At 37.1% G+C, this 14,868-nt stretch overlaps 1 protein-coding gene across 1 annotated transcript in view; it reads right to left on the minus strand.

Moving 5' to 3' along the window:
* The window catches only part of LOC140238195 (uncharacterized), a 40,391-nt gene extending 29,512 nt beyond the window's left edge, over window positions 1-10,879 (minus strand). Inside the window, exons 1-3 of the mRNA XM_072318132.1 lie at window positions 10,745-10,879; window positions 8,214-9,156; window positions 247-458 (exon numbers count right to left, since the gene is read on the minus strand). Of these exons, the coding sequence (XP_072174233.1) occupies window positions 247-458; window positions 8,214-9,105 (1,104 nt within the window). The 5' untranslated portion in view covers window positions 9,106-9,156; window positions 10,745-10,879. The remainder of the gene's footprint in view (window positions 1-246; window positions 459-8,213; window positions 9,157-10,744) is intronic.
* Window positions 10,880-14,868: the final 3,989 nt, after the last annotated feature.

Here is a 14,868-nt window from a genome sequence, read left to right on the forward strand (position 1 = left end):
TTTGTAACACCTAGTATAATGTACAGCTGCAAGGTCTCTCATGTGAAAACATCGCAAACTCTCCAAACATATTTCCTTGTACCCATGCAAACTCATACAAGTATTCAACAAAGTATGTTTCATTTTTTAATTTGTTTGGTTTTGTTTTGCATTGTTTGCTTTTACTCTCTCATTCTGCATGCTTTCTTTGCCTGTCTGTTTGTTTTTCTTTTCTTTTATCTTCATATCATTGTCATTTTTGCTCACCTTCTGATCCATGTTGTCCCTGTAGGGCTTGTGGGAGATGTTGGTGGTGCACAGCCTCACCATGCCTTTCTCCCCCAGCCTGAGGGCTAGGCCGAGGCTGGCGTCGCTGAAGTTCCACAGGGTGTTGTAGATGTAGAATGCAATCTGCCAGTTGGTGTTGCTGCTGAACAGTCCCTTCTTGGTCAACTCTAGCAGCATGTTGATGAACAGCTCTGGGGTGGGGTGTGGGAGGCAAGGGAGTAAACCAAATGACAGAGATGATACCCACTGTTTGTAAAGCAGGAAATGTTCGCGGCATGGAATTTTCGTAAATTGTCACTGGTATTCAATGCATATAGTGAAAACAAGAACTTTCGTGTGCATTTCAATTTCGCATACCTTGGCTCTCACAAAATTATCACATTTGAAATGCAGGCATATACATTTCTGGTTTTACAGAAACTGCTTGAACATACACTGATGAGGAACTACTCAATAACAGCACTGGGAAAACCAAAACGCAACAAAACAATCATACTCTATTCATATGACCTTAATAAAAGCTCCGATAGCATGCAGAAACATGGGTGGTCTGATTTAATTGAACTTTATTCCCTGTCCACCCAGGTACATTACTTCGTAGAAAATCAAGAAAAGCGCAAAATCATGTGCAATCAAAAAGTACCATCATCAGTAACGGTTGACTCCTGTCGAAATTCTTCATGTGAGTCTTCTTTGTGTGAGTATTTGCATAGCGATCAGTGATAAAGCTATTCATTATGAGGATTCTTGAAAAAGGTATATTTTTGAGTCGGACCAGCCTTCCAACTCCATACAGGCGTAATATCCCCAATCTACCAGGTCCTTAAAGGGGAATTCAAACTTAGTCTGAAATGAAGGAATAAAGATTTTTCAGCAAAACAACAAAAATATAATGAAAATTGGATGAAAAATAGGGTAGTTATGACATTTTTAAGTTTTGCTACTTTTTCAGGAAACAGTTCTTAAACAGTCAGTATGAATATCTTTACAAATAGTGAAGTGATGCCATCTCCTAAGAACTTGCCATATAGGTTGTACTTAAGATTTTGAAATTTCTGGTTTTTCATTCAAACGTAATAATGTCTCAGTCTCAAATTCTGATATAAATATCTATTAGTAACTGATCATTATTCTGAAGTTATTTAACCAGGAATAAAAGTGTTTTATAAAGATGGTAAACAGAGACATTGAATTTTCACCTTTTTTTTTTTACCTGACCAATGGACTATTGTGAGTTGATGTCATCAGCTCACTCATTTGCATACTGTACAAGAACTGTTCTACAGAAATTAGCAAAACTTCACAATTTCATAACATCTCTCATTTTTTATCTGATTTTGATCAAATTTACACCATTGTACTCACAAGATTTTACTCTTCCTTACATCAGAATAACTTATCTTGAAACTGGACTGGAATGCCTCTTTGATAGACAGTTCTATAGTGACCCACAACAGGGAGATATACTCCATGAAGCTACTATATCTGACCAATCACTGACGAACAAGTTCTAGAATGTTCCATGTGACAAAGGAGGCACACAACTGTTTGAAAAACCTAGCTGTTCAACAGCAAAGATGCATTTTAGAGCTGTCTACAATACAGATTCAAGATACAAGCTAGAGTATTTTAATATTAAATTGCATAATACCATGTGATAACTGCTTACATTTTTCTCAAAAGCCATTTGGATTTCTATGAGACAAAAAAAAAATGAAAGTCCTTTGAACAAAATTTATGGTGAAAAATCAAGGATGGGTTGGCTTTTCCTTAACCTCCTTCTGTTATGGAAGGGAACATTTACATAACATCTGAGCCATAAAGGAACATGAAGAATTACTTAGTTCAGAGCTCTTACAACATACTGGGGCACTTTTCTATAAATGGATGACATGTTTAATTCAATACTTCATGTTTTCTGAGATACAACAAAAGTCAAGCAGTACAGGCATTAAAATGTCACTTGACATTTCACTAACCCATTACAATGTATGTTGTAGAATTTCTATCCTTAACTGTACATATGGTTTAACATTTATGTAGTTTAGACCAGATATACTGTATGTATGATTGTAAAGAATATAGTCACAAAGCTATTGAATGCTTTGATATCTTGAAACGGATACGCTTTTTGCTTGTATTGATATTGCAAATAAAACAAATTGATTTACAAGAATAGCATTCAAACTGTATTTTCTATAACACATTATTCCCTTGTTGAACGATGAAAATAAATGTTACAAATGCTGGGTGAACAACCATGCACCCGAGAAAACTGATTAAAACAGATTCATTAACAGGGGTTGGTTGCTATCTATCTTAAAGAAAGATTAGACTCAAAAATTAATGATAGGCAATGAAATGTAAATTCTATGGGCGTCTGCTTGCTGTGACAATTTCAACTTTTCAAGACAATTACCTTTGACAGAACCTCCATTTGAGTTTATCTCTCATACAGTTTTAACGAGGAAATAATCATAGTAACTGACCCATCTTCATAGATAAGTGTTCTCAAACTAATGGAAGCGATGATTCAAAAGCCATTCAACGAAAAAGACAGCAAATTTCCATGCGTTAAAAGCCAATTGCAATTAGTAAGCGATCTCATGAAATATGCATGTCGTGTTGCTCTTCTGCTTACCATAATTCCTCAATTATAGTGTAATTTCGCACATATTAGTACTAATTTCCTCTGGACATGCCACGTATCAATTATTTAGACTTGTTGCTCCGCATGGATTGGTACACCAGCACAAAACCTCACAGGCACAGTGACACTTTATACTTCCTGTAATTTCACAGCGGGTGAACAACATCCTTGCCATGTATACAGCAAATAAATGCATGAATGAATATACACATTGTACCAGCCTATTACCCTCAATTTTTGGAGTTCTGTCTTCCTCAGTTTTATTCTTGATTTTTTTCTTGAAATTTTTAATAACCCGACCTTCTTTTGAATCATAATCCTGTCATGAATATGGGTCAATCAACAATGTTTTGGCTTGGTACAGGCAAAACATAATTTCTTCTCATATGCACTGCAATCAGCCTCAACATCGTGGCTAGCCTACTGTATAGGCTGAATATTTTGCAAGGTTTTTATTTTTGCAAATTTTGCGAGTCCAGTGACTTTAAAGAAAAGCAAAAATATTATTTCTGATCCTGACATCAATGTGACGTGCATGCATACATTTCTCCATTAAGTACTGTACTCCAGAATCACAAATTACCCACCACTCGCAAAAATATGGCACGTACAGTACATTGTAAATGCCAGTGCAATTGCCAACTGGAGAAACTCCCGTGTCCGAGATAGAAAAATCTGACGCTCATTGTTTAATGTTACTTGTTTTAAAGGTCCTATTTGCCTTTGGGAGCAGTGATTTAAAAAATGTTGAAGATATCACTTTTGATGCATATGTACATGTATGTACATGTCAGTTGTATCACAAAACATCCTACCAAATGTACTGTATGTATACAGGGTGCTACATAAGCACTTGCCTGATTGTGTGGGGCAAGTGAAAATCAAATTCGGGCAAGTGTTTTTGAACAATGAGAACAAATGCTTGCCCGAATTGGGCAAGCAAAAAGTTTTGAAGCCACCTTTTTTCACTAATTCCCCCCAAAAAACCCACAAAGTCAACCAAAGGAAGCCCAAAGATAATGGCTGTTTAGTGATGCAACGCACTTTATATTTCATTTCAGCAACTTTCCAACACTTAGATGTGAAGAAGTCCCAGTGCAATGCAATGGCAGCACTTGATTTGACCAAATTTGTTAATCCATTGTGAGTGTGCGAATCAATGTGTGCTGTTTATTCAAATGATTGTGCTTTATTATGAAAGCCCTTGACTAAGACATGACTTTTTTTTTTATTATTTCCCTATATTTTGGCCTTTCTTCTCGGGCAAGGAAAATTAATGTTCGGGCAAGTGTTTTGCAGCAAATTTGAAAATCTGCTTGCCCGACCGGGCAAGTGGTAAAATAAAGTTATGTAGCACCCTGAGTATATACAATTTTTGCAAAAAAGGCCTAAAATATAAGGAGATAACACTATTTTTCTCATTAAACAATAACTGTAGATGGAATAGTCTGGAAACATTTTTATTTTTCACAGTTTGTACAAATATTTAACATTGATTATCCTGGTTCAATTTTTTACATTGGTTGTTTCTATCCCTAAATCACATTTTAAAACTATTTTGAAGCACTGACATTGCTAGGTTTTTGTTTCATCTGCAAATGGTAAATTATGCCTTTAACTGTGGAGAGCACTATGCTTCTGAAGTCTAGCTCAGCTCTGAATGGAGTTGAAATTAACCCTAAAAGGGGCATTACTGATGGTACTACCAAGAATGCTACAGCTCTGAACAACTGACATGCATCAAAAGAAGTTTCAGTGATTGTGGAGCTTGCACTTCACACACTCACACACACACACACACACACAGTCCTAATATGTTGATATGGGGATATCATAACAAATTTTGTCACATGTTGGAATAAAAGTCTTGTGACATTCATAACCAAAAGTCACGTCCTATAAAAGAGAAAGGAAAAGAAGTATACTTACGTGTACAGTATATTGCCAGAAACACACCTAAAAGTAGGTCACTGTGATTTCATGGGTCATGTACAAATAGTACAAAGCTCCTTTTGGTGTCACATTCAAAACAATGCTCATCTATTTTTGGTTAATTCAGTACAAAATAACAATTTTTTTTTGCAAATTTTCTGATGGTTTTGACTTGAAGTTTGTCTTAAATTAACGACATGTTGAATATGTTTAAATATGGAGAGATACTTTTGTCATTGTAATCATAAATCTCCAGAGGCTGGTGTATATAATGGTCAATGGACAGATACAACATGTAGATCCATATTGTGGACATATTTTCAGAACCAATTGCAAAGAAAAGTTAAATGTTGAAACTCATGCACCAAAAATGTGAGGTGCAGCAGGTTGCAATAATGTCACAGGAGTTTTATGACTGAGGCTGCACATTTATCAACTTTCCCAAATTTGTTGCATGCGTTTCAATATATGCACTGAAAGTTATCAAAACATGTTTGCAAATGCCTTTTGGTTCATGCTTCTCGAGTTGATGCATTTATCAACTCTGTGGTGAGTTGATTGGGAGGCCCTGTCACTATGCAGTTTCATCGCGCAGTTTAACTCAAGGAGCAGAGAAGTGTAGTTGGCTCTACAGAAATGCCTTTCTGGCTCAAACACATTTGAGTGTTTTTTTTTTTTGTTTTTTTTTTTTTCAGTGTTTCAGAAATGCGTTTCTTACCCCATAATCAAACCATCTTTGGGTTTATTAACTGCCCAAAACTCCCTGTTGTTTGGAAACCTCAATTCTGACAACCAAATACTGTAAAAGTGGATATTTTTGCGCGACTAATTTTTCACGCTGTGCCCGGTAAGAAGAGTTTCGCATGTTTTTAATTCTGTAAAATTGAGACATCCAACTAGAATTCATAGCAAGCAAAAATATTTGCACGCTTCTTTTTTCGCGCTAGTTTCTAGTTGCACAAAGTGCGCGAAAATTTCATCACAAAAATTTCCACTTTTACAGTACTAGCAGCTTGCAAAAATATCTGTAGCAAAAATTCTAATAGCTTGTATCTACCTCCATCCTAAAATTTGCACATTTCATTCATCATGTTCTAAAAATAAACTTTTGGAATGCTCCATCCCAATGCAGGCCTCAGTTTTAAAGCAGCCTCCATTTAATAATAGCAATCATGCCTTCGAGGAAGCTGTGATGAGAGAGTGGCAATGTAGGTTGTGGCGGGTGCTGTTCGTTATTCCGAAGGTCCGCTATTCCGAAGGTTCGTTATTCCGAAGGGTAGTTAATCCGAAACACGCAAATTCCCTATACCTAGAGGTTCGTTAATCCGAAAATTTGTGGCGTTATTCCGAAGGTTCGCTACTCCGAAGATTGGTTAATCCGAAAATGAAATTCGGAACAATGAACCTTCGGAATAACGAATCTTAGGAATAAAGAGCCTTCGGAATAATGAACCTTTGGAATAACGAGCTGTAACCGGTTGTGGCAATGTAGGTTGGAGCCTTCGGTAACTATACACTGTAGCTTGATACACACATCATGTAACATTGCCATCACACTGTAATGATATAGTCTCTGCATCAAGCGTATGTGATACTCTACTCAAATGTAATCACACATATTTTGCTGCAAAACGTCACCAAGATGTCTCCTTCAGGTCATTTCAATCACATGGTTACGGATATTAGTGGGCTTGTTTGATAATTTTGTATCATCATTTCATATAATATATAGAATCTTGTTTGATGTAAGTTTTCACGCACATTTCTGAAAAATAAAGGAGGCCCTCAATAATCTTTTACTGATTTATGATGGATAATGGATACGTCTCAAACTTTATAGGACCTACAGCTATACAGTGTATTTAGATTTAAATTACATAATCACAGGCAAACACACTGAACAGCTCAGCAGAACAAAATGGACATTAAAAAATCAAAATAAACGTCATCAAAAACAGAGCACAAATTATTCTCACTATTTGCATCTTTTCCCTGTTATGCTAGTTACCACCTTGACCTTTAAATGAACTCTATTTTGTGCTGCTAGCAAATTATGACATCATCATTGTGACTGATATGCTGCCAAATGCCATGACAAATACTAAAAGGGTAGAGTCATTGACCAGCCTCAGACAGGACTCTGTGGTTTAGAGGCACAAAAACAGCACAACTATAACTGGATAATTTCTTAAATATGACAAATTCATGACGCCATAGTGATCGACTCCACATGCTACAAGTTCTAGATAAACTGACTGCTTTTCCAGGTCTCATACTGTAGTTGCAATCTGTTTCTGCACTGATTTTTTATTAAAAATACACAAACTTCATCCACTTGCAATGAACTCTTTTTATGGCAGGATATTGGCACAATTACAATCCCCATGAAATGGTGACAAAAACAATATATATCAATCTCAACTTTTCACATTTCATATCTCGACTGGAGAACAAAGCTATTTTGAAGCTTTAATCTTAAAATTTTTGAGGACAAAATGAGAAGTGAGAAATTTTATACATTATTTAGACCTAATATCTATAGATACAATGTATCACACAGCTACTCACATGTACATCATGTGACAGTGCACATAATCGAGAGGAAAAGCTGGGTGGATTTCAATGGAACAATCATTTCAATTTGTACGGGAAGTCCCATTTAAAATCAAATATCAACATTGTACACAATATGTTTAATATAGACCTTTGCAATTGGCTGAGAGTCAAGTACTGATCATCAGGATCATCCAAAATGGCTTAGAATTCCAAGGACAAATTGCTTCCTCAGTATTTGGCCATGATGTTTACATGTTTTCTGATCACACATCTACCAGAGGGTAACTAGAATTTAGAAAGTCACTTTTCTTGCACAGCTTCAGAAGCAAAGTTCATTTTAATGTACATTGAATGTGACCAGTTAAGAATCTGAAGGAGGGAAACTAGTCCACTGGTAAATCCAGTTTAGCAATTTTCTTGCATTTTCATTTAAATGTCTTCCAGTATTGTTCAAATGAAATCTGTCACTACCAATCACTTAAAAAATGAACAAACATACACACAGATAAACATACAAACAAACAAACAAACAGAAACACTCAAGCCACTAATTATGAAATGGGCTTGATGCTAGTGTGTAAGGAAGGGGGCCAGGGAGGCAAGGAGAAGGGGGTGAGAAGATCAGTGAAGTTAAAGGGCCCTAAGAGTGCCTTCATGCTGTGTCTGTATAAATGTCACATCTCATTCATAGCTTTGTGTAAAATATGCCAACACACATTTATCATATTTACCTCCAACATCTGTAAAGTATGATTTTCAAATGAAATATTCTATGAGTAACACATATGAGGCAGAGGGGGATACTCACCTGAGCCACCGAGTTCACAGAAAGTGTTGGCAATGTCTTGTTGATTGTTTTCATGACCCCAGTAGAGAGCCCCAATTCCCTTGACCAGCTCCGCAGACTTGATGTCGGACCATGGTGTCAACTCCTTCAGCTTCTGCAGCCCTTCTTTCAGCTCAGCTCTCCATTTTGGGTCCCTAATCTCTATTGAGGAGGGAGGGGTTTCTTCCATTACCATTGGTGGAGAGAGAGAGGAGTTTGAGGAGTGGGGCTGAGAAGAAGAAGAACAGGACTGAGGAGTTGGAACAGTGGTTGTTGTTTCTATTGCAAGAGTGGACTTATGGGTTGTCTGTGTTGCGAGATTTAATGTGTCGGTAGTTTGTTCATCGCGAGTGGATACATCCGTAGTTTGTGTTGGTGTTGTGGGAGTTGATATGACGGTTGCTTGTGTTTCTACGCTTGATATGATGGTTGTCTGCGCTCGTGAAGTTGATGTATTAGTTGTTTGTGCTGTAGGAGTTGACGCAGTGGTTGTTTGAGTTGTGGGAGTACAATGTGTACTTGCCTGTGCTGCAGGTGTTGATGTGTTGTTTGTTTGTGTTGCTGCAGTTGATATGCTCGTAGTTAGTGTTGTGGAAGGTGCAGGACATGTCTGGGGGCATGCATTTTCGGATGCTGTTGGAGGGGGGTAAGATATTGGGGCTGTCAAAGCTGAGGAGCTTGTTGATGTCTTGTATGATGTCACAACTAAAGAGGTGGAGGTAAAGCTCTGGGAGGACACAACGTTGCTGGAAGAGGTGGCATGAATGGTTGAAGGGAGACACACAGGGTTAGCTGGAGGGATGGGGAGGGGGGAAGAGACTGGCAGAAGCGTTTCCTTGGGGAGGGACGAGACCGAAGACTGATGCGATGGCATGAAGGTGTCACACGTAGTCCGTCTCAAATCGAAAACAGAGCTCAAGTGGGCCTGTACGGGAACAATGGCAAAAACGACACCAGTCAGTGCATCACAAAGTTACATAAACACCTTCCATCTTTTGCTATAGCAAGTGATTCTTCTTCATTTTCATCCTCATCATCATGGCTACAACAATACTGTCATAAATACATCAACCTACCTTGCAAGTAAGCCAAAACATGTACCACTCATTGTTAAATCTGTACAATTGCTTTAGAACATCAATACCTATACCTACACATATCTCATCTTTTCTGCAATTATTATCATCACCATGATCACGGTATTAACAGCATTAGCAACTTCACTATTAATGACATATTACTATAACCATCATTGTTTGTATGAATCATCAATGTTATGATCATAGTGAAGTGAGAATAGTGAAAGCAATCATCATCAAAGGATTTCTATATCAAAACAACAGAAAAAATAGAAGTATGCTCATCCATGTATACAAACAGTTTATGCACGTAGTAAGCGATTGGAAGGGACAATATTCACAATTTTTGTAATTGGTGAAAACTTCATGGGATAGTCTGAAATGTGGAGCATTTTTTTCTGTCAGAGAAAACATCTGCTGATGAAGTGGGTTTATGTGCTCATTTCGCCTCGGGGTAGATGGACTATAACTAGTGGAACTTAGTAACTGCAACAGCAACCCCAACACGTATGTTACAGCGCCCCGCAACAGGGTTAGACTATAACTTAAGTTTAAATTTACCTATAAAAATAAAGTAGGACTTCTATACAACTCTAATTCTGCACAGTGAAATGAATTCCAACAGCTTAGCTTACTTTGAAGCTCAAGACTGAGTGACTTTGTCTTTGCAATGTAGTGATAACACAATTTCTGTGACCTAGATGATAGGCTAGATTAAGACAAAAAAAAAAATCTCGTCTTAGACTATAAAATGTATATTATATAGGGGGGCTCTCTATAGCTTTTTATAGAGCCTAACTAGTAGTAAATTTAGTACTGAGGTATAAATTAAATAAATTTAGATCTATGCCTAGATGTACACTTATCTACACGGTGTAATTTAACTTTAACTTACTCTTAATCATGTTAATAGGCCCTACTTCAAATTGATACTCCTACGCCTACTCATCTTTGACTAGCTCCTGCCTGCACTGACCTCACTGGGGGTGTTTCACAAAGCTGTTCTTAAAGTTACGAAGGACTTAAGAACGACTGGTGATCAGTTCTTGTGCTGAATTATTGAGAGTCTGGAGTATGATCACGACTCATAAAATGACAATGTCAATGACGAATGAGACTTCTTTTAATACTCGAAGAAAGACACGATTTTCAGCAATATGGATAATAGAGCTTCCGCCTGTATTAAACGCAGCCTTTGGATCTGTCTCTTTGGCGCAGTTTTCTGGTTATTTAGAACAAGTACAGTTAGTGATTTCAAAGGAAGAAAACGAGCGATAAATAATCAAATGCCATCAAATATCATGTGAGCCAGTTCCAAGGTATTTAGCAGAAAGAATACAAACTACAGTCCCATTCGTTGCAAAACATGTCTCGCTGTTTTGGCAGCAGCTCGAACAAAACAAGATATTGTCATTCATTCGATCTTTACAGTACCTGTAACGATTAATGGTTTAACAAAGCACTTCTTCTGATTCTCTTGTAGTTCGGTGACTGAGGAGCAGACGATATCTGACCCGCGAACGGGCAGAATCCGCTATTTATACGCGACTTCGGTGAACCATAACAGCAACGTCCTCTATACTCTCGCAGTCGTCACGATAATGCAGACGGGTCCGATCAATCGAATCGGCCACGACCTGTGTATACACAGCCCTGCTAGCATGCTGCCGCTGTACACAAACCGTGTCTCACGGCGTCAGGTCGCGTGGGGCTAGGCCGGTGCTTGCAGAGAAGTCGAGCGAGCTTGCATACGATGTGGTCGGATCGCTGGCTGTCGTTTCTCGGATCGCAATCCGATCTCCTCAAGATTGTTGTGAAGCGGGCTGTATTCTTTACAGGGCCTGGGACTAGAAATTTGCTGTCCAGACGAAGTCAAACTACTAGGGCCTATGTGTTTTCGTTTGTGCTGTTCTTGTGTGAGTGTTACATCTCAAAAAGTACGAAGTTTTATTGTTCATCAAATAATTTATGTAAAAGTCACCAATATAATAAACTGTTCAAAACAGAACTTTGTCTCCCTCTCTTAGAATACTTCAGTAGCGAACAGTAAGGATATTATTACATAGTAGTGATAGGCCTTGCATATCTGGCTAGGGAGATGCTTTCCACCCCTCTGATCTTAAAAATATCTGCAATTCACTGTGACCTCCATGCATGACGAAAATGATAGCAATGGCGGTAGCGAAATACTTCTATAGCGATAAAATGATGATTCTGATGCTTGTTATTTGCACACTGTGGCATATTGTTACGTGTCAGAAATAACTCCAAAACCAGTGGCGGATCGAGGGGGGAGGGGGTGCACCGGGCGCGCCCTCCTTTATACTTTATTTTTTAACTCAAAGAACTAAAAAAGAAAAAAAAAAGACCCAAAATATAAAAGTGCGCCCCTAATAACAGCATTTATGCTGGATCAATACAATAGCGTCCCATACAGGTAAAGTTGTAGAGAGAGCAATTTTACTCTTTGGAGAATAAGCTCTGGTGTGGTGTTAGTTTATGACAAAGCTATATGGCTATAGCGATTTGAGTTTGCGAACATAGTGCGCATGTATAAGAAAACAAACAGAACAAAATAAAGCAAAACAAGTGGCAGCCGAGCTCCATAAGGTTTATCAAAATTATATGTAGGACCTATAGGAATCCACTTTCATTACCTATACAGTTGATTAAATGGGAAATCCAGTCCGAATATAAGTAAATCTGAATAAAAAAAAAAAGAAGAAAGTACAATCTTACAAGTTTAACGGAAATTGACTAAAATCAGATGAAAAAAAAAGAAGAAGTTATGAGTCAATTTGTTTGTTTGTATAGCTGGTATTGCCTATTCAGTTTCGCAAACTTTGATATGGAAGCTCCTCGGATAATTTTCAGTCACATGTGATTCTGTAGTTGACGATGTAGACACAAACAGAAAATGTCGAAATTCATAGAAATAAATCATAAAGTACCATGATATGAAAAAAGGGAGAAAAGCTTGACAGATGCTAAAATGTGGTTCGTGACAACGACCACGCTGAACTTGCATCTCACTTAAGATTGGAAACAAATTCCCTCTAAATTCACAGAAATGGTGAAATTTATTGTTTCGACATAATAATGATCATCGAAATACATTTTATATAATACTTGCTTATCATAGTTTCACTGTGGTGCGGTTAAAATGAGACATTACAACTGTTTGCATATAGCGCCCTCTACGGTATCTGTTCTTGTGTTGTTGAGAAACTAAACTGTTTTACTAAACTTGTCTACAAAATTATGCATCGTTATGACCATTTTTTATTTACTATTTTTCTTAAAAGATATTCCCATTCAATAAAAAAGAATGAATCTGATTTACTGTGTATGTTGAAAAATATGAACAATTCATAAGTTTTCTTGTCCATTTTCGTCATCACTTTATTAATTCAATTTTTAAAAATGTGTTTTTAATATTGTCCCGGACAATCGTCATTCAAATTCATGATTTGTCACCCTTTTTCGTCAATTGCAATTCCAATTTGTTGGTCACAACTGGAGACAGCAAAGCCAAAGTCGTTTATACTGACATTTATTAATTTAAAGTTCCATTTAAAATCGTCCCACAGATACACGGCATAATGCTATTATTGACTAAATCGAATCGTTATTTTCTCATCACATTTACTATAATTTTAATCACACTTTCTTACACATTTCCTTTCAAAGCACTCACGAACACCCTATCTACTCGACCGGCACACAGAAATTACGCTCAAACAAACCTGTACAGTAACACAATGATACATTATTCTAAGCAATGTGATAACAGAAAAGAAACAGCTAAGGAATGATTATTTTGAAATTTCTTTAATTCGATTGACAAAGCGCATGCAAGATAGTGACAACTTGACAAAATTAAACCTAGGATTTGAACGCAGTAATTTTTCTTCCGGAAGAAATTTAATTGGAAATTGATTTATTTTAATAAACGGGTGACGAGTATTACACATCGAAATCCCTTAGGTTATTACTCGTCATTCTGAAGAGCTTATACCTCTGACAGCAGGGTGGGATTGAAAGTTAAGGATTTCAGGGACAACGCACCCATAAGCGGCATTTGGGTTTTGAGCCCCTGATAATTCAAATTTTGATTTGAAATGGATTGTTAGGTGTTTTTGTCGCTGTTCCTTTGTAGATTCACTTTAATTGTCATTTTTTTCATCTCCAACGGCAACATAATTATAATAGTTTGCAAAACATTTCGAATGTATGAAAATGCTGATGGAAATGGGGAGGAATGCTAATTTTTAAATGCATTTTTTTTCTGTCTTTTGTAGCGAACCGTATCCCTCATCATCCGCTTCTCAACCTCTTCCCCTCTTTATTGGCTTATGAACTTTAAGGACTTGACTCGACCAGTTCTGGGTACTGTACGTCTGCTGGGCCAATAATGCGAATGTATCAATACAAGCGATGTACTTCTGGTAAAGAGCGCCATCTTTCTACCGTTTACGTCCAGGATACAGTTAGCGGTGTCATTCCATCGCTATAAATGACATGCAGGCCTTACTTTTTGCAAGGACTTTGTTTGTTGATGTTGTTGTTTCTGCTGTCACGTCCTGAAAAGAAAGACTATGGCGTGTGCTATTCCAAATCTATGTAGGTCGAAACAATGATATTTGTGATATCATAGCTCCTCTGAAAGCTTGTCCAGAGGAATTCACAATATTCAGCAACAATATTGATAAGCTCTTTTTGAGTTCATCTCTTTCACACATTTTGCCGTAATTTTTTTTAGCATCAATGGCACGACAAAGTGATGATGCTGGTCCATATCATCTATTACAGCTTTAAGGCCCAGAAACTTAGGATTCAGATGGACAATTTTCTTATATATACGGGGCCTGGTAATGTCTTTGTCCTGTAGATCCTTATAGAAGCCTTCACAGTAATGATGATTCTACTGAGTATACTAAAGTAGAAATTATTATCTTTTATAATAACTATCATTACTACCGATCTCACTACTTCTAATTCTTCTATACTACTTTCCATTACTACTATACTACTACTACTACTACTACTACTACTACTACTACAACTACTACTACTACTACTACTACTACTTCTACTTCTACTACTACTACTACTTCTACTACTACTACTACTACTGCTACTACTACTACTACTACTACTACTACTATTAGCCTACTACTACTACTACTATTAGCCTACTACTACTACTACTACTACTACTACTACTACTACTACTACTACTACTACTACTACTACTACTACTACTACTACCATACTAGTGCTACTACTACTACGATTCGGCTAATATTATCATCACTATCATCATCGATTAGTGGCTTGTGCTGTACTCACCATCACTCCGCTGAATGTTATCTAAAATAATTAAATTGATAGTGGTGAAAATTAGGAGAGCCTGCAAAACATACAGATATTTCATAAACAGAAAAACAAGATGAGAAAGCAAGCCAAAATTTTTCTACATACAGAGTGCGTGAGAACAACACAGAAACATTCATCGCCTTTCATTTACATTCATACAAAATAAAATAAAAAACAAA

This window comes from Diadema setosum, chromosome 14 (assembly GCF_964275005.1).
Source record: "Diadema setosum chromosome 14, eeDiaSeto1, whole genome shotgun sequence".
In the NCBI taxonomy this organism is placed as follows: Eukaryota; Metazoa; Echinodermata; class Echinoidea; order Diadematoida; family Diadematidae; genus Diadema; species Diadema setosum.